Here is a 24,863-nt window from a genome sequence, read left to right as displayed (position 1 = left end):
TTTTTCCTGACCTTGCAATTGCTCTAATCATTCTGTAGGTGTGAGGTAAGCTGGTGCTGTCTCCTTGGATTTTGCCATGCTGTTACGAAAAGCTTCCGTTGATGCTGTCTGGACTGAAAATTTGAATTTGCCCAGGAGAAAGTGATTCTTGCTCACATGGCCCACAGGAATGGGGGGTGCAGGCATATGATCTGATTGGCAATTGCTTTCTCTCAATTGCAGGGTGACACTGCTGTTGTGGAGGGCCCACCAGGTGCTCGGGGGAACAAAGGGGAGCCAGTAAGTGTATTGGCTTTATATTAAAAAAAACCCTCTACCATGTGGGGGCGGGGGGGGGGGACATGTGGCACTGAAGTCTGCATCCCTAGTCCTTTCAACTAGTTTTCTTTCCTTGTACCTGTTGATGTTTCACCCAATATCATATCATATACCATTTGTTCTCATCCGACTGCACTGCTGGTTATTTACTGATAATCCCTCTTTCCCATCCTTTTCTAGGGAGACCGTGGCCTAAAAGGGATGGAAGGTGACAAAGGTGACAAAGGAGACCAAGGCATCTCTGGAGAGAAGGTACCAGAGCAAATCCCTGGGTACCTGCATACGTGACTTACATTGGGTTGGGGTTGTATATACCTGTGTCTGAAGGCAATGAGCAGATATGGGGCCATATTTTATACAGATCATAAAGTTGCCAATTCAGAACAAGTGGTAGGGGGTTTTTTGGGGGGGGGTGCTGCAAAACACTACTAGGACATTGGCAAGGCAGGCTAAAAGAAGTAGGTTCAAATTCTGAATTCTCACTGGTGTACAATAAGGTTACCAAAATATATAATAATGGTACAATCACTTAAAATTAACCATAACTTCAGAAAGCTTAAAGTGCTCGCTGAAATAAATATGTCTTCACCAAGTTCCAACAGGGAGGAAGCTTGTCTGATCTTGGTTGGGAAGAAGTTGAACGCATGACTCCTAAACACTGGCTTTGGCCTATAGTAATTTTGGAAAGTGATTTTTGTCCCTTCAGCACCAGGATGGGACAACCAACTTCTTTTCTCTGTTGCCCATATTTTTCATTAACATTCACTTTTATAACCTATAGGGAGCGAGAGGTGAGCAGGGAGAGAAGGGGTCAGCAGGATTCCCAGGAGCACGTGGTCCTGGTGGGCAGAAGGTAAGAGGTTATCTCATAGTTCACTGATTACTGTTGTCCTATACGACTTCAGGAATAACACCGTTTGACTGGTGGGGATGTCGGGCATGAAGAACGCTTTTTCACTTAGGGTGGGTTTAGGAGACACCTGCTTTCTTAAAGACTACTGCAGAAATGACACTGCAGGTTTCATGTCTAAAAATATCGGATGGCCGCACTCAAAGGTTGCAATCTAAAGTATTAGTAATATGGCTGGTTGACAGCAGCTAGGATATCGATGTGATCTCGTCTTCTTTTCAAGTATCATTGCAGGTGCTTTGAAACTTCTGCTAGCAAGAAGGCTCTCATTCTGGAGTGGCTTGTGCATGTTAGAAAGTTCAAAGATGTCAGCAGAATGATGCCCTTTTGTAGTCTTCCTTGTTTTTAGAGACTCTCATTGAGGCCAGCAAAAGTTTTAATTTAGATTTTGAAGCTGAAATGGCCACCTCCCAGCCTTTGATCTTTGTTGTATGCATATCTGTGTGCAGGTGTCTTCTTTAGCATACCTGCCCACTTGACTTCTCACCTTTGTATGAAGCATTTCCATATTGTGTATTTGCACAGGGAGAAGTTGGTGCATCGGGAGAACCAGGAGAGCCGGTGAGGACTTGTCCTTTGCTGCTCTTTCTGCTCTGTCTTACGCAGATCACAGCCTGAGATTCACAGTGACTTGCCTTCCTCTTTATCCCTCCAGGGCCAACCCGGGAAGGATGGCATCCCAGGCACCAGGGGGGAGAAAGGAGACATGGGTCCTTTTGGGATGCGAGGTCCAAAGGTGTGGCATGGTGTGATTTGCTTTCTTTTGTGTTTCTCCCTGTGATCCCAAGAGATAGTTTCCAGGCAAGGAAGTACTATGTGAGCCCTGTCACAAAACAGAGTGGAGCTGAACCTCTCCGGCAAAGCTATTTTAATATACTTGGGAACTATCAAAGGGGAGGTTCAGATTTTGTGGTGGTTGTGGGGTGTGTTGTTGCTTCTTATAGCCCGAGACTGCTTGCATTATCAAGAAAGGTTTCTTCATCTTGTAATCCATGATTGCATGTAAAAGGTGCCTCTGTAGCTCATCAGCAAAGGGTGTGAAGATCCTTGGATTATACTGGCAGAATACATCCCCTGCTGGGCTGGCACAGTGGGTAAAAACCTTGGATTGGATGTGGGAGATCCATGTTCAAATCATTCCTCAATCATGCAGCTTATTGGGAAATTCTGTATTATTCAGCCTGGTCCATTTCACCAGATGGTTATCATGCTATTGTCACCAATGGGCTTGCTGTTGCTTTGTCTGGGCAGGGGTCAGGAGATGTACTCTAAAATCCTAATAATTTTTTGTAAAGAATGGCAATGAACTGTGTAAACTGAACAGTACTATAAAAATAGCTTAAGACTCATTTGTGGTGTTCTATTTCTCTTCTACCTGTTGTAGGGGGACCGAGGGATGAAAGGAGCCTGTGGCCAGGATGGAGATAAGGGGGAGAAAGTAAGTGCCAAAGTTTCTCTTGGTTCCTCCCCCCCCCTTTTGCATTATGACACACTGGGTGGCACTTAAATAAATAAAAATGCCAGTGTAAGGATTAGCGCTAGTGCAAGGGGATTCCACCCCCCTCTCTAAAGTACTAGAAGTTTTCAAAACATTGCTTTGGGCAGATACAGAATCTGTATGTGTAACTGCACAGAAACTCCAATCAGCTGAGCAATGGGGGGGGGGAGGTTGCAGCACAGGGATAGCAACCACTGCTGCATCAGGATCACTAGGTATTCAAGTCTTTATTTATTTTTTTAAAAAAGATATTTATTAAAATTTTCAAGATATTACAAAATGAAAAAAGAAAAAAGAAAAATACAAAATAAAAAAACAGTTAAAAACAACTCAATCTTTCCATTACTTATTTTTCATTAGCTTGTTTCCCGGACCTCCTCGCACCTCCCTTTTTTGTATTCCAGTTCAGTTTGTTAGTTCAGCAAATCCTTCCCCTCTTTATTTATCCTAATCTTTAATTTTAAAATATTGTGGCATTAAATTTTTACCTATTAGTAATCCATTTTTCATATTCCCTTATAGTATTACAGCTAAAAACCACTTAATTTCTATCCAACATCATTCTAACATTCATTATTTTTACAATATTTCTGTAAATAGTCTTTAAACTTTTTCCAATCTTCTTCCACCGACTCTTCTCCCTGGTCTCGGATTCTGCCAGTCATTTCCGCCAATTCCATATAGTCCATCACCTTCATCTGCCATTCTTCCAGAGTGGGTAAATCTTGTGTCTTCCAATACTTTGCAATAAGTATTCTTGCTGCTGTTGTGGCGTACATAAAAAAAGTTCTATCCTTCTTTAACACCAATTGGCCGACTATGCCCAGGAGAAAGGCCTCTGGTTTCTTCAGGAAGGTATATTTAAATACCTTTTTCATTTCATTATAAATCATCTCCCAGAAAGAATTAATCCTTGGGCACATCCACCAAAGGTGAAAAATGTACCTTCAGTTTCTTTACATTTCCAACATTTATTGTCGGGCAAGTGATAAATTTTTGCAAGCTTGACTGAGGTCATGTACCACCTGTATATCATTTTCATAATATTCTCTCTTAAGGCATACCTGTGGTCCATAACTGTTCCCAGTCAGCCATCATAATGTTATGTCCAACATCTTGTGCCCATTTAATCATAGCAGATTTCACAGTTTCATCCTGAGTATTCCATTTCAACAGCAAGTTATACATCCTTGACAAAATCTTAGTTTTGGGATCCAACAGTTCTGTTTCCAATTTTGATTTTTCCACCTGGAATCCATTTTTTTTGTCCAAATTGTATGCCTCCATTATTTGATAATAATGAAGCCAGTCTCGCACTTTGTTTTTTAATTTTTCAAAACTCTGCAATTTCAATTTGTCTCCCTCTTGTTCCAAAATTTCCCAATATTTCGGCCATTTGGCCTCCATATTGAGCTTTTTCTGAGCCTTCGCTTCCATCGGTGACAACCACCTTGGGGTTTTATTTTCAAATAAATCCTTATATCTTATCCAGACATTAAACAATGCTTTCCTGACAATGTGATTTTTGAATGCTTTATGTGCTTTGACCTTGTCATACCATAAATATGCATGCCATCCAAATACATTGTTAAAACCTTCTAAGTCCAAGATGTCTGTGTTTTCAAGAAGCAGCCATTCTTTCAACCAGCAAAAGGCAGCTGATTCATAATAAAGTTTAAGGTCTGGCAGGGCAAATCTGCCTCTTTCCTTTGCATCCGTTAATATTTTAAATTTTATTCTAGGCTTCTTGCCCCGCCAGACAAATCTAGAGATATCTCTCTGCCACTTCTTGAAACAGTCCATTTTGTCCAAAATTTGCAATGTTTGAAACAAAAATAACATTCTAGGCAATACATTCATTTTTAGGTATTCAAGTCTTTAGCCTCCCCTTTCTCCAGCAATCCTGATGCAGCTGAGATCATTCTGCGTACATGTGTAACTTGTGGCTGTGTGTGAGAAATGTGTGACAGCGCAGCAGCAGGAGAGGGGGTGTGGGTGTGGGTGTGATTGTGCTTATGCCCCTGCCCACCACTGTGCCTGCCCACCACTTCTTGTTGCCCTTGAGGGCCAAAAGGTTGCTCACCTCTGTCCAAGAGAGCAACTGCTCTTCCTATGAAGAGTGTGTGAGCTCACTGCCATGCTAGCATCCAGCATTTCCCTCTCTTGTGTCCTTTCTCACTATTGGACCCTCCATCTCTTCTAGGGAGAGCCAGGCCTGCCAGGCCGAATGGGACTTGCCGGAAGGAAGGGTGACCCTGTAAGTGTTCCCAGCGCATGCCAATGAAGCAGTGTGTGGCAAGATATGTGTTTAGAGAGGTCAGCCTACCTTCTGCTTTCTTTTCCTAGGGTGAGGTGGGCCTGCCTGGAACCCCAGGAATCCCCGGGAAAGAAGGCCTCATTGGACCCAAGGTATGGACTAGAGAACATTTATGTGGACTCAGTTAATTGGGCTGGAGGATGGCCAGTAATATGAAGCTGCATCCCAGCAAGATGGAAGTACCAAGTATGGGAACCAGGCAGAGGGCCTTCTCAGTAGTGGCACCCTCCCTGTGGAACGCCCTCCCACCAGATGTCAAAGAGAACAACAACTACCAGACTTTTAGAAGATATCTGAAGGCAGCTCTGTTTAGGGAAGCTTTTAATGTTTGATGCATTACTGTATTTTAATATTTTGTTGATTATTATATTATTATTATTATTATTATTATTATTATTATTATTAAGGTGATTCTTGGGTCTGGTTTTTCTTTTGTGTGTGTGGGGGGTGGTCTTTATGAAATGCTTACTCTTACAGACACATCTAAAAAGTCCACTTAAGTTATATACTTGATCAATATGTTGTTTTTTGTTATTAGGGCGACAGAGGATTTGATGGCCAACAGGGGTCCAAAGGAGACCAAGGAGAAAAGGGGGACAGGGTATGTTGTTATTTCCCTGGAAAGTGGTGAGGTTTCTGGTTTCATCAGAATCAAAGGCAGTCTCAGACTGCTGAAAAATTTGAGAGCATCTGTGCTCTGGCACACAATGCGATGCCCTCAGACATGCACTTCATCTTCTGTGCATCTGCTGGACAACTTTGAGGATGACGCTTGTGAAACCTCATTAATTGCTAAGCAAAGCTGTTTCCGTCAAAAATTGCAAGGCCCTTTGAGTAAAAAGTGTGGCGTGTGAAACGGGAATCACATTGTCTACATATAACTATGGTAGACGTATTTCATTCAAGCGCATGACGAAGGCAAAAAGAATTGCTCCATAATTAAGAAGGAATGGTATTGGCATCAATGAAAATGAACAGTGGGCCAGTATACTACAACATGTAGTAGGCATCTGATAAATGCTTCCCATCTGATAGCAAGAACACTGTTGTTAAGGGCTGTAAGCAGCTGTGATAACACTGGAATCCTCCTATCGGTGAAGTGTGTTTTGTTTTTGAAGGCAGGGAGAAAATCTTCTTACCATTTGAACTATTTTAGTCCATGTCGGCATTGCATAATATTGGCCTTATGCAGAAGCAAGGGGCAATCAGTTTTGTTTGCAGGTTAGGGATACCATGTTCCTATTCTTATCCTCTGTTCCTTATTTCATAGGGTGCTCCAGGCATTATTGGCTCTCCAGGACCCAGGGGCAGTGATGGACCCCCAGGGCCCCCTGGTCCCCCTGGCAGCATTGGCCCAAAAGGCCCAGAAGGGATTCAAGGGCAGAAGGTAAGGGCCCATAATTTCCACACCACTTTCCTGAAAGCCAAATGTCTGTGCTTTAAAAAAAAAAGAAGGTCGATTTGTTGTGCTAGGGCTTTGATCTGCTTCATTTGTGCAAATCTAAATCTCTGGTTTTGCGCTTGAATCCCTCCCACAAAATAGTGATGATCTGGAGGCCCCGTGTCCCCCCAAACCTGCTGTCTCTTCTTCTTTTTAAAGGGCCACATAACTTCTGACGGCTGGAGAGGCAATGCAAGAAGTGCTAAAAAATAAAGCGAAATAAAGCAATTGTCTTGGTGTGTTTGATTTCCCCATTTTAGGGTGAGAGAGGGCCACCAGGAGAGTCCGTTGTAGGAGCCCGTGGAGTCCCGGGTCTGTCAGGAGAAAGAGGGGAGCAGGTTTGTAAATATGTCTGTATGTCCCTTTGGAGAAGGCTAGCTGGCAGGTTGCTTCATTTACTTTGAAATAAAGTAAGGGTGAAGGAATTCCATCAGTTCTGGTTTGGTATTATTTAGATTTACCCAAGGTGCACAGGCCACTCTGCAGAGAATTTGAGCTATTGAGCTAGGTTGTCCAGGGGCCTGTAGGATTGTGGAACTGGTAAGTCCTTTCTACACAAAATACATATACACTCACTCCAAATTTCACTGGAGATTTCATCTGGCTGGGCTTTAAAATCTGCCACCAAAATCTCTCTCTGTGTGTGTGCTTTTAATCCAAAACCCTAGAACAGAAACCTCATCACACCTCAAGTCTTCTGGAAATGTGAGAAAACTCAATTTGACAGGAAGCTCATTTCAGCCTCTCACAGTGCTGCACCTTTATATATATATGCTACACGTCTTCACGAAACCTAGGTTTTAATTTGGAGTGGCAGCTTGTAAGTGCTTTAATAGATAAAAGAACACATAAAGAACTATTTCAGGATCAGTAGTTACTTTGGTCACACTAGTATCTCCAAGCCAATAAAATGGAACCGATAGGCTCCAGACAACAGTAGCAACAATGCCCAACTGATGGAGCCCCAGTGTAAAAGTTTCCCAGGGATCACGAGGAAGGCTGGGGAAGGAGTCACACACTGAGCAGGCCAAGACTGGACAGGGTCAGGCAAAGGAGCAAGTTCTGTAGAGGAGTTGAGAACCATAGGTGGAAGGAGTTTGTGGTGGGTACATTAGCTGTAGCTGCAAAGAGGATACAGGAAAGAAAAAAATATTAGGCACAGCGGGGAGGAAAGGGAAGGGAGCGAGGGAATCTCTGGCTATCAGCCAGATGCATTTTCTTCCTCTCCAGGCTGTATTCTCAGCAGTACAGATTTTGAACTAGCTGGCAGACTGGATCCTCACTTCCCACACCTTTATATGGCATATTGGCGGGGAGGGGCACCCCTGTTGGTCACCTGACATCATGATGGTGTCCGGTGACATGTTTTCCTTTGCCTGCACCATTTGAAATCAGACTTTGCAGGTAAAAGGCACAGCACTTGCGGGGTTGGCAATCATCTGATTGGCAGCGCTTGCAGAGCCACTTGCTTTTGAAAGCAGTCCTGCTGTTAGCAGGTGTACAGCAGGTGGCAGGAAATGGCTAATTAGGACCATAGGTTCTGAATGATGTGCAGCTCACCTGGGCTAGGTAAGGGCCAAAGGCTTACATTATTTTCTCACAATGGCCAACCCAGCAGGACATGAGCACTGTAGCAGTCTCCTCCTGCTCTTCATTCCCAGCAATTCATATTCAGAAGCTTCCCGCTTCTGACACTGAGCGCCTTCTCTAGCTTATATTGCAGATCTTCCAGAAACTGAGTAAGTTTCTTAGCATTATAATGTATTGTCTTCTCTCATTAACTTGCTGAATTCCTTTGTTTTTTGTTGACAGGGAAGTCCAGGGCTTGATGGCCTCCGAGGAGAGAAGGGAGATCCTGGAATGACGGTGAGGAGAGAGGCCTAAGTTCTCTGGCATGACATTCTGAATAAAAACTAGGATAGGACGGCCATTTCAATATTACTAGCCCTATAGTAGCCAAGGGTGGTCAATGCAGTCAAGTTTCTTCCTTTAGCAGGAAGTCAAGTTCAGTCAAACTCTTGGTCCTGATTTCCTTTAAACTAAGGTTACCAGACGTCCCCGTTTCCCAGGGACAGTCCCCGGATTTACAAATCAGTCCCCTGACAAAATCCTATCATTCCTACTGAAGTTGAAAAGTGTCCCCAGATTCATTGAAAAAAATCTGGTAACCTTACTTTAAACTTGCTCCCTCCTGCTTCATCGATTTTGACTCTGCTCTTGCACTGGAATGTCTTTAGGCGACAAAAGTTTGCGCTCTTACCATTTCCTGTGTGTATATATCACATTTCTACATCAGCCATTGGAGACTCATGCAGGGGAAATAGAACTCATCATGCTATGCACTGTCTCCTCTGCAGGAAGAAGAGATCCGTCTGTTTGTCAGGCAGGAGATGAGTCAGCACTGTGGTAAGGATCCACCCGCCACTAGCCTTTGACCACCTGCACCTCTATCCTGCTGTTTTCTCCCTTGACTCTTCCGCCTTATTCTGTCTTTCTGAGTGCCCTTCTCCTCCTAGTTTCACAGGTACCCTAACTGGGCCTGAAACATACTTGTTCCATGGTGATAGGTACCCATGTATTTCTCAGGCTGTACCTTCAGGAGTGTTCTGTCTGAGCCAAACTACCCTTGTCGTGCAAAAGATCTGGGACTGGATTATCGGCTGGTGCCTTCTTTTTTTAATTGAGCTGCAGTTGGGGGTAGGTGGGAGGTGCAGCAGGCATGAGGGTTGTGAGGTGTTCAACTCTTCCCTCAAGTGCTGTTGTCTCAATCAAAATCCACCTCCAGGGGTTTTTTTGCGGGGGAATAAGTTGCACAGGGGAAAAGGCAGGTTAAATTCTGCTTCCTGACACTTGCTGCTGCGCCAAAGAAATTGACAGCCCCTCACCCCATGGCTATGTTTCGGTTGGTTTCCAATCTTCTACATAGCATGTAGTTTGGCCTTCAGTGCCTGAGACCCAAAACTGGGTGCCTGGATGAATTAATCGCCTATTTCTCATTTCAGCTTGTGGAGGCCAGTTCTCCCCTCCTGATCGACGTGAGTATATTTGTTTCTGACGGATCAGCTTCCTCTTTGCCGTTATCAAAATCCCAGCCAGCAGGAGCGGCTGCCATGGTGGGACGGTGCCACGGACCTGCCCTCTCCACAACTGCGTTGCTGCCTTGTACCAGAATGGGGTGGGGCAGAACAGCAGCAGATTTGGGTGTGTTGGTGCACCAGCGGCAGCATCTGATTGGCTCTGCGCTGACCTCGCTGCTGCCTAGCCCCGCCCCAGCACCTTCCAGGGAAGCAGCAGCAGTGCTGCTGTCAGGAGGGCAGCTCCTCAGCACCACCCCAGCATATCAAAGTATTAGTGACCTGTAATGTGAGTGTTTCATAGCACTATCATATTCATTTTGGGGGGGAACAATACAGGGCAGAACTTTCCAATGGCCTCCATTTTAGCAAGCTGTTCAATGGCAGCATCCGGAAATGGGTGATAGTGTTATAGTGCTGAGTTTGATGCTTGAATGGAATGGGAACTTAGTGAAATGAGCAGCAAAGCTTTGAGAAAACCTAGCACGAATTATCTTCCTCTTTGTTCTCAAGGGAGAATGGTGTGTGCTGGGAGAGGAAGCAGAGGAATACAAGCGGAGGAGGAATTTTGGAGGGGCGGTGGGAGACCATGAGGATCTCAACAGCACAGGGAGTCTCAGTAGCATTCATATAAAAAGCATCCCCAGAAGTGCCAGCATCAGGGGTGGGAGGCTCTGAAGCAGGGCAACACCCCTCAGTCACCTGTGCTCAGGAGCTTGTGGTCAGAATTGGATTCCCAGAGGTGCTGGGAGGACTCGAGGGATTTCTCAGGGCTCCCACTTGCCTTTAAGTTTGTGCATGGAATTCACCTCCTCCTAATATGTCACAGATAAATGCTGCATACCTGGGAGCAGCCAGTGCTGTTCTTATTCGTCTCCCTGGCGTATACTTTCCACTGTTTTGCTAGTAGAAGCTTTCCATGTGTTGTTGTGTAGTGCTGAAACGTTGGTCCACCCAAATGTGCCAGGGCTCAAGGGCACAGTCCTGCTTCCAGCATGCAAAACCGGGACACAATTCAGCCGTGCAGACTCTGGTCTGCTTTGCAGAAGGGTCCTCTGCCACTACAGGAGGAAATGCCTGGCTGAATTGGAAAGGCCATTGGATTGGGCTGCTGGTTACATTTTGCCCATCATGCAAACCTTATGTCAGGATTTTCCCTGTCTGATGTGTTTAATGGCCGACTTTTGTGGAAGAGGGCAACACCGGGTTGAACTCTTGAACTCTGGCTGTGGGGTGGGCGGGGGCCTGTGTTTCATGTCTGGAGTGGGAGGTAGTACAGCTTGTCAGTCACTCTTACGTGCTTGTTTATGTTTGTGTTGTGACCTTGCCCCTCCCAGGTCTCCTCCCCAACTATCCATCCACCCAACCGTTCCCATCTGTCAATGCTCAAATAGTCCCTGTGCTTAAGTTGTCCCACGCTGAGGAAGAGGAAGGTGAGTCTTGTCTCTTGCTGTTTCATGTGCACAGCATCACCTCTGCCAGCATGCGCAGGGGTTCTGCCACCAGCCTCCCCTTTCCTTGTCTTTTCGCTTCCCTTATAATGCCAGCCGCAGGAAAATGCAAGCTGTTTCAAAGGCAGGATTCAGTGATAGGCTTGGATCTTTTGAGGGCAGGCCCATTTCTGCATAACGAACGTAATAAAGTGAAAATAGCAAAGCATCCTATGGGGATGTTGAAGACTTAACACATTCATTGCAGTATATAGCTTTGCAGACCAGAGCCCTCATTGTCAAATGTATGGTCTCCTTAGTTTATCCATTTGTCAACTGAGGATTAAGCTTTCTTTATCTGGCAAAGTGCAGTCTAGCCAGTAAAAAGCTTGTGCCGTAATAAACTTGTTAAAGACTAGCAGTCCTTTTTGTTGGTTTTGCTACAACAGATAAACATAGATGGAATTGATAATATTGCATTTAGGGTGGTAATAAGGACAGAAGTACTGGCAGATCCTTCTCAAGGTGACAGACCGTGAAAGGACCGATGGCTACAGAATATGCCAGATACGGAAGTAGCCCAAAGGTACCCTTTGTTGGAAAGCTGCCATTTGATCACCCAAAATACATAAAGTTGCTATGCCCTTATACTGTGGGGCTTTTCTTTGGGCAATTAACTGATATGGCATAGATCAACAAGCAGCTATGTAACAATTCTTCCATTTCATGCATAAAGCTAAGCCAAACTATGGCTTGCTGTGAACAAGCAAATGCGCAGGTTACCATGCTACCAGGGCTAAGTCATGGGTTGGCTTAGCATTACATCCAAACCCGAGCTTTTGGTTTGTCTCCCCCAGACCAACCAAGGGTGGTAAGCCAAAACAGACTTTGGATACAATTCCTGGTTTGTCTGGAGCAAGAGCTCTGCTTCCCCAGTTGGAGGCAGCAATGCTTCTGAATACCAGTTTCTGGAAACCACAGGAGGAGAGAGGGCTCTTGTGTTCAGATCCTGCTTGCTGGTTTCCCACAATCATCTGGTTGGCCACTGTAAAAACAGGATGCCAGACTCAATGGACCATTGGCCTGATCCAGCAGGCTCTTCTTACTTTAAGTGTGCTCAGGATGAGACCTACCCATTTGTTCTTCCTTCCTTGCCATCCGTTCCTCATCATTCTTGGATTCCTTCTGAAGCAGCCGTTCCTGTTTTGTAGGGAGCCAGACACGACACGTAGTGAACGTAGATGACCCTGAGTATGAGTACATCTACACAGAGGAGGACTATGAAGAGGGAGCAGATGGGACAGAGAGCCCTATGCTGAGGGATGGTGAGCTCCATTGGTCTGCAGAACACGTTTGATGGAATTGGGACATGCTCTCCTGCAGTTGCCCCTTGCGTGGGGGTAGCAGCAGGCTGGCGCACTTGCCTCCTACTGAAGCCCAATGAAAGTGATTGGGAATCTGTGTGAAACGAATTACTGGCTTTGGGTATCCCCTGCCCCATAGCATATATTATATTGGATAGAAAACCACAGCAGTTACTGGTGCTGCATATTCCTCCATGACCACTAGTTGGCAGCCTTGGCAAGTAATATTGTAATTAAAAAGCAGCTGGGTGGAGAAGTCACTTTCCTTGGCCACAGGACGAATGGGCTTTGAAAGATGGAGAGCTTTGGTAGATGTGCCTCCCACCTGTGGTAAGCAACAAAGTAGAGATCACAAGTAAGCAAGGAAGATTCCATGCCCTGATTGAGAATAGAAAGAAGCTTCAGTATCCAGCAAACACATTATTAATTTTGATAAGTAACATCCCCCACAGCTGAACTAGCCCCTGTAAAGTTGGTGGACCTTAAAGTTGCCTCTTGGGCTGGCATATCACTGACCAGAGCTTTCTAACAGGAGTGTAGTGGACTAATAAAAAAGACTCCTTAGGAAGCCAGTAGTTAGGCCTATTCTGTTACTCCCATACTTCTTTTCCTTGCGAGTCTCAAGGATTTTTAAATTTTTGCACTGTGTGAACTATATCCATAGTACACAAGGTCCAGTTTTTCTGCTTTTGATCTTTAATCTGCAGGGGCATGGGAATAGCAAGACTCGGATGATATAACAGCTACAGTTCACTTTCCTTTTTTGTTTTATTGTGTGTGTAGATAAGATGGTGCTAAACTGTGATCTCCTTTTGTTCTGGGTTTTGTTTTTGGCCAGAAATAAATTCTGGGTCTCCTGAAACACCTTTCATGCCCTCGCCACCCCATTCCTTCTTCCCATCCTGGGGTGGTAGGGAGGATGGGGAGAAGCCCAATACAAACACTAGAAGCTTCTCCTGTGGCCATGACTTCTTAAACCAGTACTCTGCTCCCTGTTTGTAGAAGTACTGAGCCCCAGGGCAGCTTCCAAGCATGAACGGCAAAAGAGAGCTCCCTCTGAGGAAGGTAAGCAGCAGACCTGCCTTGTGACCTTTCTCTCAAAGGAGCTGTCGTCTCCTTTCCTTCCATCCTCTTGGAATGAATAACGAGCCATTTGCTCCACCCGCTTCTAGTGTTATAAATTGTAAAAAGCAGCTTATCTAGGCCAAGATAAGGAACATGGAGACTGTGGGGTGCATGCGGCCTGCCAGTCCCAAACACCACCACCTGCACCATAACCATCAGGGCCAACCAAGATGGTGGGAATATCGGCAGGCTGAATATGGCTCTGCTCCGCTTGGATCCTGAGGTGGCCTAGTATTCTTTGTAGAGGTGGCATTTTCTGGCAGGGCCAGTCCTCAGACTCCTTTTAGAAGAACTCAAATCTAGTTGTGATGGCACTTGGAAGGCAAGTTGCTCGAACTTCTGTAGATAAAAATAATGACATGTGTCCGCAGCTGCATGTGTCCAATACAAGCCTTATGTCTATACTGTGGATGAGTAAACTTAGCTCCTTGTGAGGTGACAGAAGTTAGAAGGAAATCTGTAGGCTGAAGTACGTGAATGATAACATCCTAGCGTAACCTGCTGATGTGTTAACTACCAACCCTGTGTGGCTCTTTTCCACCCTACTCTGGCACTGTCTTAGGCACAATAGAAGGTCTGCAGTGTTTTCTGTTGAGGTTCTTCTCAGTGTAACACCTGAGAGTGGATGCTTAAGCCCTAGGAAATCTAATGTATAGGTTTGTTTCTTCTCCCTGCCTTCCAGCTGAGCCATGCTCCTTGCCCCTGGACGAGGGAGACTGCAGCAAATACACGCTAAGGTGGTACTATAACCAAAGAGTGTCTGAGTGCCGGCCCTTCATCTACAGCGGTTGCAGGGGGAATAGCAACCGCTTCCATTCCAAAGAGGACTGTGAGCTTCAGTGCAAGTCATAGGCTGCTGCAGGTAACATTGGTTCAAAGAGGGGCCTGGGAGCTCCTTCTCCATCTTTTAGCAATTCCTAGATCATCTTTCCTCAACACTGTGCCTCTAGACGCTATTGTACTACAGCTCCCATCAGCCTCATCCAGCATGGCTAGCAGTCAAGGGTGATGGGAGTTGTAGCCTGACAGCATCTGGGGGACACCAGCGACTCAGCTATACAGCTGCAAATAAAACATTTTAAGTGTGTTTTAAGTGCAATATACAATGTGACACTAGATGGCGATGGCGAGCCTTATGGAAAATTCAAGGTCTTTTTTAAAACGCTTTTTCAGAACGGTTTTTATATGTGTGTAGATTCCACCCAGGTTTGGGAAGTCTGTCCTAAACCAACATGCTGAAAGCAGGATCAGTTTTAAATACTTTTTTCAAAAATTGATTGGGTTCTCTCCCTCTCCCCCCCCCCCCCATTTTGGTAGGTGGCAACACATTGGATCAGAACAGACGTGTATAAACTCTGAAGTGGGTTTTGGATTCTGGGAGAACTGACCAAAAGAAGAGTTCCGGCTCCTGAGGCTCCCAAACTATTCTTATCCTGCAAAAGGTCTTAGAGTTACACACACAGAGTACATTTGGTCTGAGACTCATCTTGCAGCCATTTCTACTGCCTGCAGTACAGTTGCGTGTGTTTGTGTGTGTGTATTTTCTATGTGTATGTGTGCGTGTGTGGGCTGCTTCAGCTGGAGCAGAGAAATGGTGCTATTCTTTTTTTAAAAGTATTTTGGTTGCTCTTGGTTTATTTTTTAAATTAAGGTGAAATTTTTATCAAATGAAAAACATATGCATAACTTCTTTTATATATAATATAAAAAGAAAAAGAAAAGACATATTTTAATTAGAGCTCTCTTAACTTATTTGATGCTGGCCGACTGATGACACATGGAATGTATTATATATAGCCACACCAAACTGATTCTCTCAATTCAGGTTTGCATCCTTTATGAGCTTTTCCTCTTGGTCCCCTGTATGCTCTTTCTGTTGCAATAAGAAGTGCTATGAGTATCTGAATTCAGAAGTCCCATGATGCATTGCCAAAGCTACAGTTCTAGCGATGCTCCAAATGGTTTGTTTCTGCAATTCTTCTGTGAAACTTGACCCCCACCCATCCCACCTGCCCCAGCTTGTCAAATGAGGCTTGATGAGTACACCTATGATTTGCCACATCTGCAAATCTGGTCGGAGAGTTTGTCACTTGGGATGGACTAATAGGGTAAAATGATTCTTATGGAGTGTTTCTTAAGGACATGACCAGGAGGAAGAATCTTCTAATTAGCTTTTCCTCTTTCTCAGAATCTTCCAATGCCTGCAGTGTACATACACCTCTTCGTTTTTCAGCTTTAGGCTTAAAATCTGCTTTGGGCAAAGTAACTGCACAAGAAATCGTATGCAAAGCAGATGAAGTCCAATCTTACCATGACCCCTATAGATGTCAACTCCATGAAAAACAGGGAGTTGAAAAACTGGAACCTGAGTTTCCAGGCAAATTAGTGGTTCCATTTAGCTATTGTGATTAATCACCATTAATAAACAATAGTGGTTCCATTTAGCTTGTGATTAATCGCCATTAATAGATCCATTCACTGTCAATTTGTCCAGCCCTTCTCACATCCAGTGGCAGTGAATTCCATATGTTAACTACATTGTGGCAAAAGAGGCTTCCTTTTTCCGTTCTGAACCTACAGATTGTTCTGAACCTCATAGTATTTCATCATATTTTAAATAACACTACTTATTTTATAAACCTTCATCATCCTTTAAATGGCTTGATTTCTAAACAAGAGTCAAATGCTAAACCTTTTCTTATAGGTGAAGCTGTTCAGTGCCTTGATCACTTTGATTGTTCTTTCCCATCCCTTTTCTAATGCTAGTCTATTCTTTTTGAGATTGGGCAACCAGAATAGTAAGCAGTCTTCCAAATGTGGCTGTGCCACATATTTAAATAAAAGCATGATGAAACTGACAGGAATTATTAGGAAAGAAATTGCAACTATACTTAGCAATGTTTTTTCAGTGCTGCTGCACATTAAGCTAACGTTTTCAGTTATCTCTTTCCGAGGTACTTACTCAACCAATTCAGATCCCACCAAAAAGTATAATTGATTTTTATTTTTATTTTTGGCCAGAAACTTTCTAAAATACTGTTGTGGTTGTAAACATTTTTTTTTGTCAGAACCTATGGGGAAAACCCTCCTGTGTAAATATCACTCTTAAAAAAATGAATTCATTTGAAGAAGTTTCACCTTAATCCTGAACAGCAAGCAATAGTCTCCAATAAACAATAGCATTTTGGAAGACTCCAAACAAAAATCAGAGCACATGTATTTTGTATGAGGGGATTCTGTATGAAACACTTGTTTTTATGTTTTACCTGCTGAACAATATTATGGAAATAATCAGTGAAATGCTGAGAATGGTGCTATGCTGTTATTATGTTGCTACCACTACAGGGCATTTTAAAAAGCTTGGCAATCATGTGCATTTCAACCTTGTTTTTTTGTTTCCTTTTCCCAACAACTAAGCTTGCTATCTCCTCTGCTCAGTCCTGCTTTTCCTCTTTTCCCTCGCTCTTTGGCATCCTGTGTGATCTTACGATCAGTGCAGATTCAGACAAAGCGGCTGTTTTTTAAAACACCTTTAAAGAAATAGGGAAACAGCTAAATACAAACATATGGCATGTGAAGAATGTAAGAAGAGACCCGCTGAGTCAGGCCCATTGCCCATCTAGTCCAGCATTCCTGTTCTCACAGTGGCCAACCAGATGCTTATATGAAGCCTGCAAGCAGGACCTGAGCCACAACACTGCCTTCGCCCCTTGCGATTCCCAGCAACCGATATTCAGAGGTGCACTGCCTCTGATAGGGTTTCCCACTGATGTCCTTGTGGATGCTATCTGGTGCTATTACAGTAATTATTTAGTCATTGTGTATATAGGAAAGCAGCAATTTATAAACCACTGGATCTGGTGTGGAGTAAACAAGTTGTGGGTAGTTGCCTTTGAAGGGTGGCTATTAAAACACCTCCATCTTAAATGTGTTTGTAGAAGTACCTTTACTTTTTAGTGGGATTTAGTTCCACCTTTTGGGCACCACCCAGAGGCCATTGCGCATGCCTAAGTCCCCTGGCTCAAGAACACAGTACCTGACCACATATGCACACCATTCGAAATCAATTGGCTTAAGCACACTTAACTGGTGGGTTGTTGTCTCAATTCCTGTTGGATTTCACCAGAACCTGTGAAAGTTTTAAGGTGGTAGCCAAACCCACTGGTTTCTTAGAGCGGTACTTCATAGTTAAGGCTACCTTTTTCCTGTTAAGCTCTCTTGAGTTTGCAGAACATCAGGTGTTATGCCACCAAATTGTAATGCTCCAGAGAGACTCTTTAATCCAGAGGGACTCTGACAATAATCCCAGCCCTCTCCCAGTCCATGAAGAGATGTTGCTTGCCTTTTGTATTTCTGGTGTGCAAATGCAATCAAATGTAAAGATGGCCTCCGAAAATCAGAGAAGCACAGCAAGTTAAGTGCAACAGGTGACTCAGGTAATAATTTAATACTGGCATCTGCGGGACAGTTTCTGATGGCATCACCTAGAAGTGTTCATTTTGAACCCTCCTGTCCATAGGACACAGTTGACTATATTACAGTAGTTTATCTGCCTGGGGTTGGTAGTTTGATGTTGCTGACTTTGGACAGGATGGCTTTGAATGGGCTACCATAAGTTTACCGTAGCCAACCTGATGTCCCACCTCAGATGCTGTGAACTACAACTCCATCAACCTTGAATGTTGGCCATGCTAACCGGGACTGATGGGAATTGTAATCTGCAACTTATGGAGGGCACTGTGTTGTCTACCTGTGCCTTAACCAGCTCTGTGTTCCTTTGAACAAAGGGAAAGTCACTGTCAATGTAAAATTACATGAGAAAGAACCAGCTATCTGCTATCTAGTGTTCATTGTCTCCATCATGGAAAAAGCATGAACATAGGAACCTGACCATTTTAACAAAGGATGGCAGGGCTTCAACCCTGCAAAGAAATCATGTGCTTTACTACTGCACTATAGCTCTTCATCTATACTATCAGTACCTTGCAAATTCCAGAAGAGTAGCCAAGTTTAGTCTTTTATAGAAACAACAAAGAGTCCCATGGCACCTTAAAAGACTAACAAGGGTATTCCAACATGACCTTTCATAGACCCGGTATATGAATCTCAGTGCTTAGTCATTCAAGCTGTCAAAAAACAGCCATTCCATCTTGACTGTACCTAGCTAGACCACTGGATGAACTGTATGGAGGAACTCAACATATTCCTTGCATTTTGTCCTCTGCCCAGTGTGTCTGCAAAGAAAGAAAGAAAGAAAGAAAGAAAGAAAGAAAGAAAGAAAGAGAGGTATTTTGGTCAAAGAGCACACCCCCTTGGTGTACATATTATCTTTGCTGCCATCAATCACTATTTTATTCCCAAGATGCTGGCTGCAGAATAGAGATGCAAAAATAACTGTTGTTTATTCTTTTTGTAAGATGCCTCTAAATATGTATGGTGCAAAATCCAAATGCAGTAAATGAATAAAAGTTTGTTTTACCTCATTCAGTCAAGTGTGTTTGTCAGCTGTTTTGTTAGAACCCACAACAGGACAAATCACCTACCTCTAATCCCACAAGAAATCAGCCTCTACCTGAAGCTGGTTCTGAAGGTCTAATCTCCTCAGAAACACTGTGAAAGGGAACCACTTCTCTGTGTTCCCATCCCAAGGGTCCTCATTCACTTTTCCCTCTGCTTCTTGATGGAAGATTTGGGTGGTGTACCGACTGAAATAAAAATAACAGTCTTGGCAATACATTCATTTTTATTACAGAAATCCTTCCCCATAGCAGTAAGTTCATCCTTCCCCAAATCTCTAAATTTTTCTTTATGTCTTTCCAAGTAGTTATATAATTGTCTTTAAAAATATTTATGTTCTTATCTGTCAGCCATACACCTAAGTATTTAGCTTTTTTTCTATAGATAATTCCATGGTTCGTTGTAAGTCTTTTTTATATTGCTCTGTCACGTTTTTCACCAAGACCTTCATTTTATTTTTATTTAATTTGAAACCTGCCACCTGACCAAACTCCTGGATCCTTATCCAAGACCTTTGGTATGCTGCTCCTCGGGTCTTCCACAGTAATCACAAGATCAGCCACACCACCTTTCCTATGCCCCTTAAAATAGCCTGCTACCTTCTGTTGTGTTGTAGGACCCTGTCCCATCCTCAGTGCTGAAGGTTCAACTTACAGTCTGGTTGGTTTCTGCATGTGGAGTGCAGTTGGGAGGGCGGGTACACCACCATGTCCTTTGCCTCAGGTAGCAAAACGTTTTGGGCGGTCCTGATGCAGTTATTATGTGTTGTCTTAAGCTGTAACATAAGAAGAGCCTGTTGGATCCGGCCAATGGCCCATCTAGTCCAGCATCCTGTTCTCACAGTGGTCAGCCAAATACCTGCAGGAAACCTGCAAGCAGGACCTATGCACAAAAGCCCTCTCCCCTCCTGTGGCTTTCCGGCAACTGGTATTCAGAAGCATTGCTGTCTCCAGGTGTGCAGTTTGAGCCCCTGACTCAGGCCTCAACACTCCATTACATCACTATGGCTCACTCACTGCACTGGCCATTGTGGCTTCAGAGGCACTGTAACAGCCAATCCCTTTTGTCTAAACTTTATTCTTGGCTGTCCACGTGTCAGCAAGACTTTTTCAATTATGAAAGGCCAACCTGATTCCCTGCTTTCCTCCCCTAATGGCTGTGGAAAGCAGAAAACAACAAACCATAACTGTCGTTTGCGCTGCTACTCTTGAAGGTCAATGCAGCCATGAATTTGGGAGCAGAGCAATGGATTTGGCTCAAATGGGCACCAGCACATGCTCTCGTCTACCAGTTGCAGTGAACAGAAGGAGAGAACTGCTAGATCAATCAATCCAAAAGCCCATCTAGACCACCATATCATTCTCGCACTGGCCAACCAAACGCCTATGGGATACCCATGAGGAAGACCAGAGCATGAAGTGGTGAGGGCATCAGCTGAACCTTGCTCTGTGAGGCTTGGCATGGAAAATAATGTTTTGAGGCAGCCCTTACGTAGGGCTTCTTAACCTGAGGACAGAACTCCTTTAGTCTCATCATTTCTTTCATCTCATCAGCGCTACAGCAATGCAGTGAGGCACTGTCCCCTGCAAAGTAGTTTTTCCTGCCTTCCTCCCCTGCCGCAATATTATAAATAAACCACATTAAATGAGAAGCATATGTGTGTAGAGGTAGACATCTTACTCACACCATAGTTAGCTTTCTATAACAATAGCTAAAAAGAGCATCAGAAAAAGCTGTAAGGTCATGCCTCCCACCCACCCTTGATGTAACTGAACACTATGGACCTTGGGCTTTCAAAAAAACATGCACCTGCATCCAAAGGTGAAGTGTCCTAGTTTTCACTGTATCATCTGGGCAGCTAGAGTTCAGTTAAATAAGGTATAAGTGGTGTTGTTGCTTATTTTTTTAAAAAAAACAAACATTTTGATTGAAATGTGTATTACCTTGGGCTTTGAGACTGCATGTACACCCACATGCATGCACACCCACACAGAGGTTGCCTGTTGTGCTTGGTTTTGTACTTTACAACAGAATTTATGCTTGCAGTAGAGTAGCTAAAGAAAGTAGGGATCGGGGGATCTACTGTATAGCCCTCCAGATATTCTTGGATTATGACTCCTCTGCCATTCTAGATCTCTGACCTTGTTGGTTGGGGACTGATGGGGAATTGGGAGTCCAACAGATCTCCTTACCCCTGATGTAAAAGAAGCTGAAATTACTCACTGCATATTAAACAGGCTTCCAGAGTTTCTTGGATATAAAGACTGACTTTGGAATCAGCCCCAATTCCCAGGTTTCTGGTTAAGATGCCATCCTGGTTTGGATTGTATATACAACTCATATAAGACTGAAAAATATTGTGACAATTCAAGATGCATTTTCCTTCTAGCCTAACTATTGTTTGAAAACAATAGAAGTAGAAAATGATAAGGGGTGATACATTGTGTAGCTTAGATGGAATAAGTCTCTATGTTTGACATGTCTGGATCACTACTTGGGGTATTATTCTCCGGAAAGAATGCTTTTTAAAATGTATCCATTAGAAATTTTATGAACTGCTATCTAAAAAAAAAATTTTTTTTTTAATCCTAGCAGTGTACAAGTCCTATCTAAATATAAAAGTTGACTAAAATACATAAACCAATGTGAAACAGAAATAAAACCATAATAAAAACAGATAAAATCAGTAAGACATTGAAAGCAAATATAACCTAACAGCGAAGTTTTCAGCAGTGCAGTGATGGCACCTGCTGCAAAGCTAGCAGGGAGCAAATCTGAAGCGTCACCTTTTGTTGCTGGACCCTGACTCCAGCTTCTTTAGTGAACATTTTGAGATAACAGCGGCTGGCAGCTTGGTGCAAAGTACACAGGCCACTTGTGTAGCGTAGGTACAGCACAAGCCGCCACAAGACGTCCCTGCGTACTCTAGCTGAAGCTCACCACGTCAACATGTTCTTTGAGGACCACTGGATCGACAGTAGGTACATCTCTCTTTTTGAATATTTGCAGAATGTAAGAGATTGGTATGCGGTATTTTGAATGAGCTTCTTGCTTGCTTTCTCCTTGAAAAGGACAAAGTAGCATTCCACAGCAGACAACAGGAAGTGTTGATAAGCGTATAATAACTATCATTATTAAACTAATGGAATCTACAACTAGGTCTCAACAGCACAATTGAAGAGACCGGTGGTGAAATTTATTTGGGGAGTGGTCTTTACACAATAGTTAAGATTCTGGTCCTCATGCTGGTTAGGTTAGCATTTTCACAGCAAACCTCTAAGCATATGTTGTTAGGAGTAAGCTGCACTGAGTAAGTATATTTAGTAAGAACATTTAGGATTGCAATTTTCATTTGGTCCCATTGCCAGCCTATTCTTTTGTCTGGTGAGCAGGGAGAAGCTTAAATTCCTCTGACCAGAGGGTTTCTTTTTTAAATTCAGTTCAAGGAACAGAATATTCCACTATGGTTATGCAAAAGCATGGGACTACTCAGTAGCTCATTTAAGACTAGTATCTTGCTTGGCAAGCTTGTCTCTACTGCCGATTCAGTTCCAGGTTGAAACAAGCTCTGCTGGTTTACAGTGCAGTGGTACCTCGGGTTACATACGCTTCAGGTTACAGACTCCACTAACCCAGAAATATTACCTCGGGTTAAGAACTTTGCTTCAGGACGAGAACAGAAATTGTGCTCCAGTGGTGCGGCGGCAGCAGGAGGCTCCATTAGCTAAAGTGGTGCTTCAGGTTAAGAACAGACCTCCAGAACGAATTAAGTACTTAACCCGAGGTACCACTGTATATGTCCTTGATATGCTTCACATTTCCACCACCTAATACACCTTCAACTCCTAACATTTTGTTACACGGTTAAGTGATCCCTGCTTTCTCCAAGTGATGGAAGGCCAACATTACAAAATTACATGATTGTTATCTTGGATGAGAGAACCCTGGGTACTTAGGCACTGAGAGAATGCTTATGGGGTCTTCATTAAGGTTTGTTTTATTTACGAAGTATGTTGGAAGAAATAGGCCCATACAGGCATGACTAAGCGAAGCATGATATATCCCTTTCTTTGCCCCTATTAACAGTTTAATAAGACAAATTCTTATGGGGGGTATTTTTGTTTGTTACTATGTTATGTATTTTTGTGTTTCTATACTGTAAACTGCCCTATGATCGTAAGATGAAGGGCAGCATAGAAATTTGAAAAACAATGTAACAAATACAGTTTGTTACTGTACCCTCACTGCGAGAACTTTGTTACAGTTCCCTCACTGCGAGAAGCCAAGTTACAGGGAACCAGGCAGAGGGCCTTCTCGGTAGTGGCGCCTTCCCTGTGGAACACCCTCCCACCAGATGTCAAAGAGAACAACAACTACCAGGCTTTTAGAAGACATCTGAAGGCAGCCCTGTTTCGGGAAGCTTTTAATGTTTGATGTATTATAGTATTTTAATATTCTTTTGGAAGCCGCCCAGAGTGGCTGGGGAAGCCCAGCCAGATGGGTGGGGTATAAATAATAAATTATTATTATTATTATTATTATTATTATTATTATTATTATTATTATTAATAAATTTGAGAGGTGCAGCTTTCTCCCAGAATGGGAAAATGGGGAAACACTTCCTTGACTGACTTCTGTTGTTAGGCAGCTAATCAAGGCACTAAAACCTTGTCAGTAAAAAAAAACCAAGAGAAAACACAAATAAGAATAAGCAGCAGAGGAGTTTTACTCTTATTCATGAAAACCAACTCAAACGATACCATAGGATAACAACCGTATTGGAACAATTAGAATTAAGCACTGGTGGCTCTCCAAACAGCATCAATGCAAATGCTCTGAAAGGAACAGCCCTTCTTTTCAAGTTTTATTTTTGTGGAGTTGACAGTTCCTGGCAAGATGCAGTTCTTCCAAAGAGGAGGGGCTTTCCCACAGTCAGAGTATGGCCATCCTGAAAGTCAATTAGCTTGTCCAGATGAATATATACCCAACTGCGGTTGCCCACTAATTAGGAGAGTCCAGGAAGCGGAAGCAGTCGCTTACGATCTTCCACACTGTGCTGTTGTTTGTGGTCTGTGCTGTTAGCAAGAAGCTCTGGTTGAAGTACTGCTGCTCGTTCCCATCAAACTTGACGAACCCGTATGTCACGATCAGGATCGTGTTGTGGTTCTCTGTCGCTTGCTCGTGAACAGGCTGGCAATCAAACGTGGTAATTTGAAAGTCGCTTGAAGGCAGCTTTTCGAAGAACTCCGCAAGGGCTGCTTGCCCAGAGACTGCATTCCCATTCCAAACGAGGGTCGCTTTGTCCTGGTAGAGTTTGGTCAGCGCCCGTCTCCTTTTATCCATGGTTTCATAGTAAATATTTGCGAATTCTTCCGCAGCTCGGCAAGCTTGATCCACATAGGTTTTAAAGTTCATCGAGGTGGCCATGTGGGCGGCGTCTCTCGGCGGCTGAGGCGGGAAAATAAGAGGCGGAACCTCCCTTCTCTTGCCCGCAAGGGTCCGGAATAAACCCGATTCCCTCAGTCCTGCTCGAGATTTGCTCCCGCGCTGCCCACGCGTAGCTCTCCCCTCCGCCGCGGCGCTTCCGCTTCCCTCCTTCTCAAATATCCGCGTTCCTTGAAAGCGATTGGTCAGGATCACGTTCTCTCTGTTCCCAATCCGGCGCAGCCATTGGCTTGAGAATCAAGGACGCTTCGCGGTCATCTCCCCGCCCCGCGCCCCTCCATCTCCGCCCTACTGCTGGCAGCCACGTCGAGCCCTCGGCTGCCCACCAGGCGACGAGAGCGCATGCGCGCTGCTGTGGTGCTGAGCTGTCCCGGTGACATGCTGGCAGGAAGTGGCGCCTTTGCAGGAAGTCGGAGCTTCAGGG

At 43.9% G+C, this 24,863-nt stretch overlaps 1 protein-coding gene, 1 long non-coding RNA gene and 1 pseudogene across 7 annotated transcripts in view; 1 reads left to right on the top strand and 2 right to left on the bottom strand.

Moving 5' to 3' along the window:
- The window catches only part of COL7A1 (collagen type VII alpha 1 chain), a 121,106-nt gene extending 102,142 nt beyond the window's left edge, over positions 1 to 18,964 (top strand). For 4 of the 5 annotated variants that reach the window (XM_081183909.1, XM_081183908.1, XM_081183907.1 and 1 more), the window contains 19 exons: positions 223 to 279; positions 499 to 570; positions 1,100 to 1,171; positions 1,754 to 1,789; positions 1,884 to 1,964; positions 2,613 to 2,666; positions 4,930 to 4,983; positions 5,073 to 5,135; positions 5,582 to 5,644; positions 6,314 to 6,430; positions 6,745 to 6,822; positions 8,297 to 8,350; positions 8,842 to 8,890; positions 9,487 to 9,519; positions 10,896 to 10,991; positions 12,200 to 12,313; positions 13,355 to 13,417; positions 14,160 to 14,339; positions 14,795 to 18,964. In XM_081183909.1, the coding sequence (XP_081040035.1) occupies positions 223 to 279; positions 499 to 570; positions 1,100 to 1,171; positions 1,754 to 1,789; positions 1,884 to 1,964; positions 2,613 to 2,666; positions 4,930 to 4,983; positions 5,073 to 5,135; positions 5,582 to 5,644; positions 6,314 to 6,430; positions 6,745 to 6,822; positions 8,297 to 8,350; positions 8,842 to 8,890; positions 9,487 to 9,519; positions 10,896 to 10,991; positions 12,200 to 12,313; positions 13,355 to 13,417; positions 14,160 to 14,329 (1,326 nt within the window). In that variant the 3' untranslated portion in view covers positions 14,330 to 14,339; positions 14,795 to 18,964. The remainder of the gene's footprint in view (positions 1 to 222; positions 280 to 498; positions 571 to 1,099; positions 1,172 to 1,753; positions 1,790 to 1,883; positions 1,965 to 2,612; positions 2,667 to 4,929; positions 4,984 to 5,072; positions 5,136 to 5,581; positions 5,645 to 6,313; positions 6,431 to 6,744; positions 6,823 to 8,296; positions 8,351 to 8,841; positions 8,891 to 9,486; positions 9,520 to 10,895; positions 10,992 to 12,199; positions 12,314 to 13,354; positions 13,418 to 14,159; positions 14,340 to 14,794) is intronic. The other variant, XM_081183910.1, reaches the window with a different exon arrangement.
- LOC308581746 lies at positions 7,344 to 8,288 on the bottom strand. The gene is made up of 2 exons (XR_014005240.1): positions 8,045 to 8,288; positions 7,344 to 7,605 (listed from the first exon to the last, which is right to left on the bottom strand). It is a non-coding gene; the product is annotated as an uncharacterized lncRNA (long non-coding RNA).
- Positions 18,965 to 23,696: 4,732 nt separating the features above from the next.
- Positions 23,697 to 24,711, bottom strand: LOC308581669 (NTF2-related export protein 2 pseudogene; annotated as a pseudogene). Its single transcript has one exon. The product of its transcript is annotated as an NTF2-related export protein 2 pseudogene (transcript).
- Positions 24,712 to 24,863: the final 152 nt, after the last annotated feature.

Source organism: Podarcis bocagei (assembly GCF_964188305.1).
Source record: "Podarcis bocagei genome assembly, chromosome: 2".
Lineage (NCBI taxonomy): Eukaryota > Metazoa > Chordata > Lepidosauria > Squamata > Lacertidae > Podarcis > Podarcis bocagei.
The sequence above is the reverse complement of the archived record's forward strand: the minus strand, read 5'-3'. Positions and strand labels throughout refer to the sequence as shown.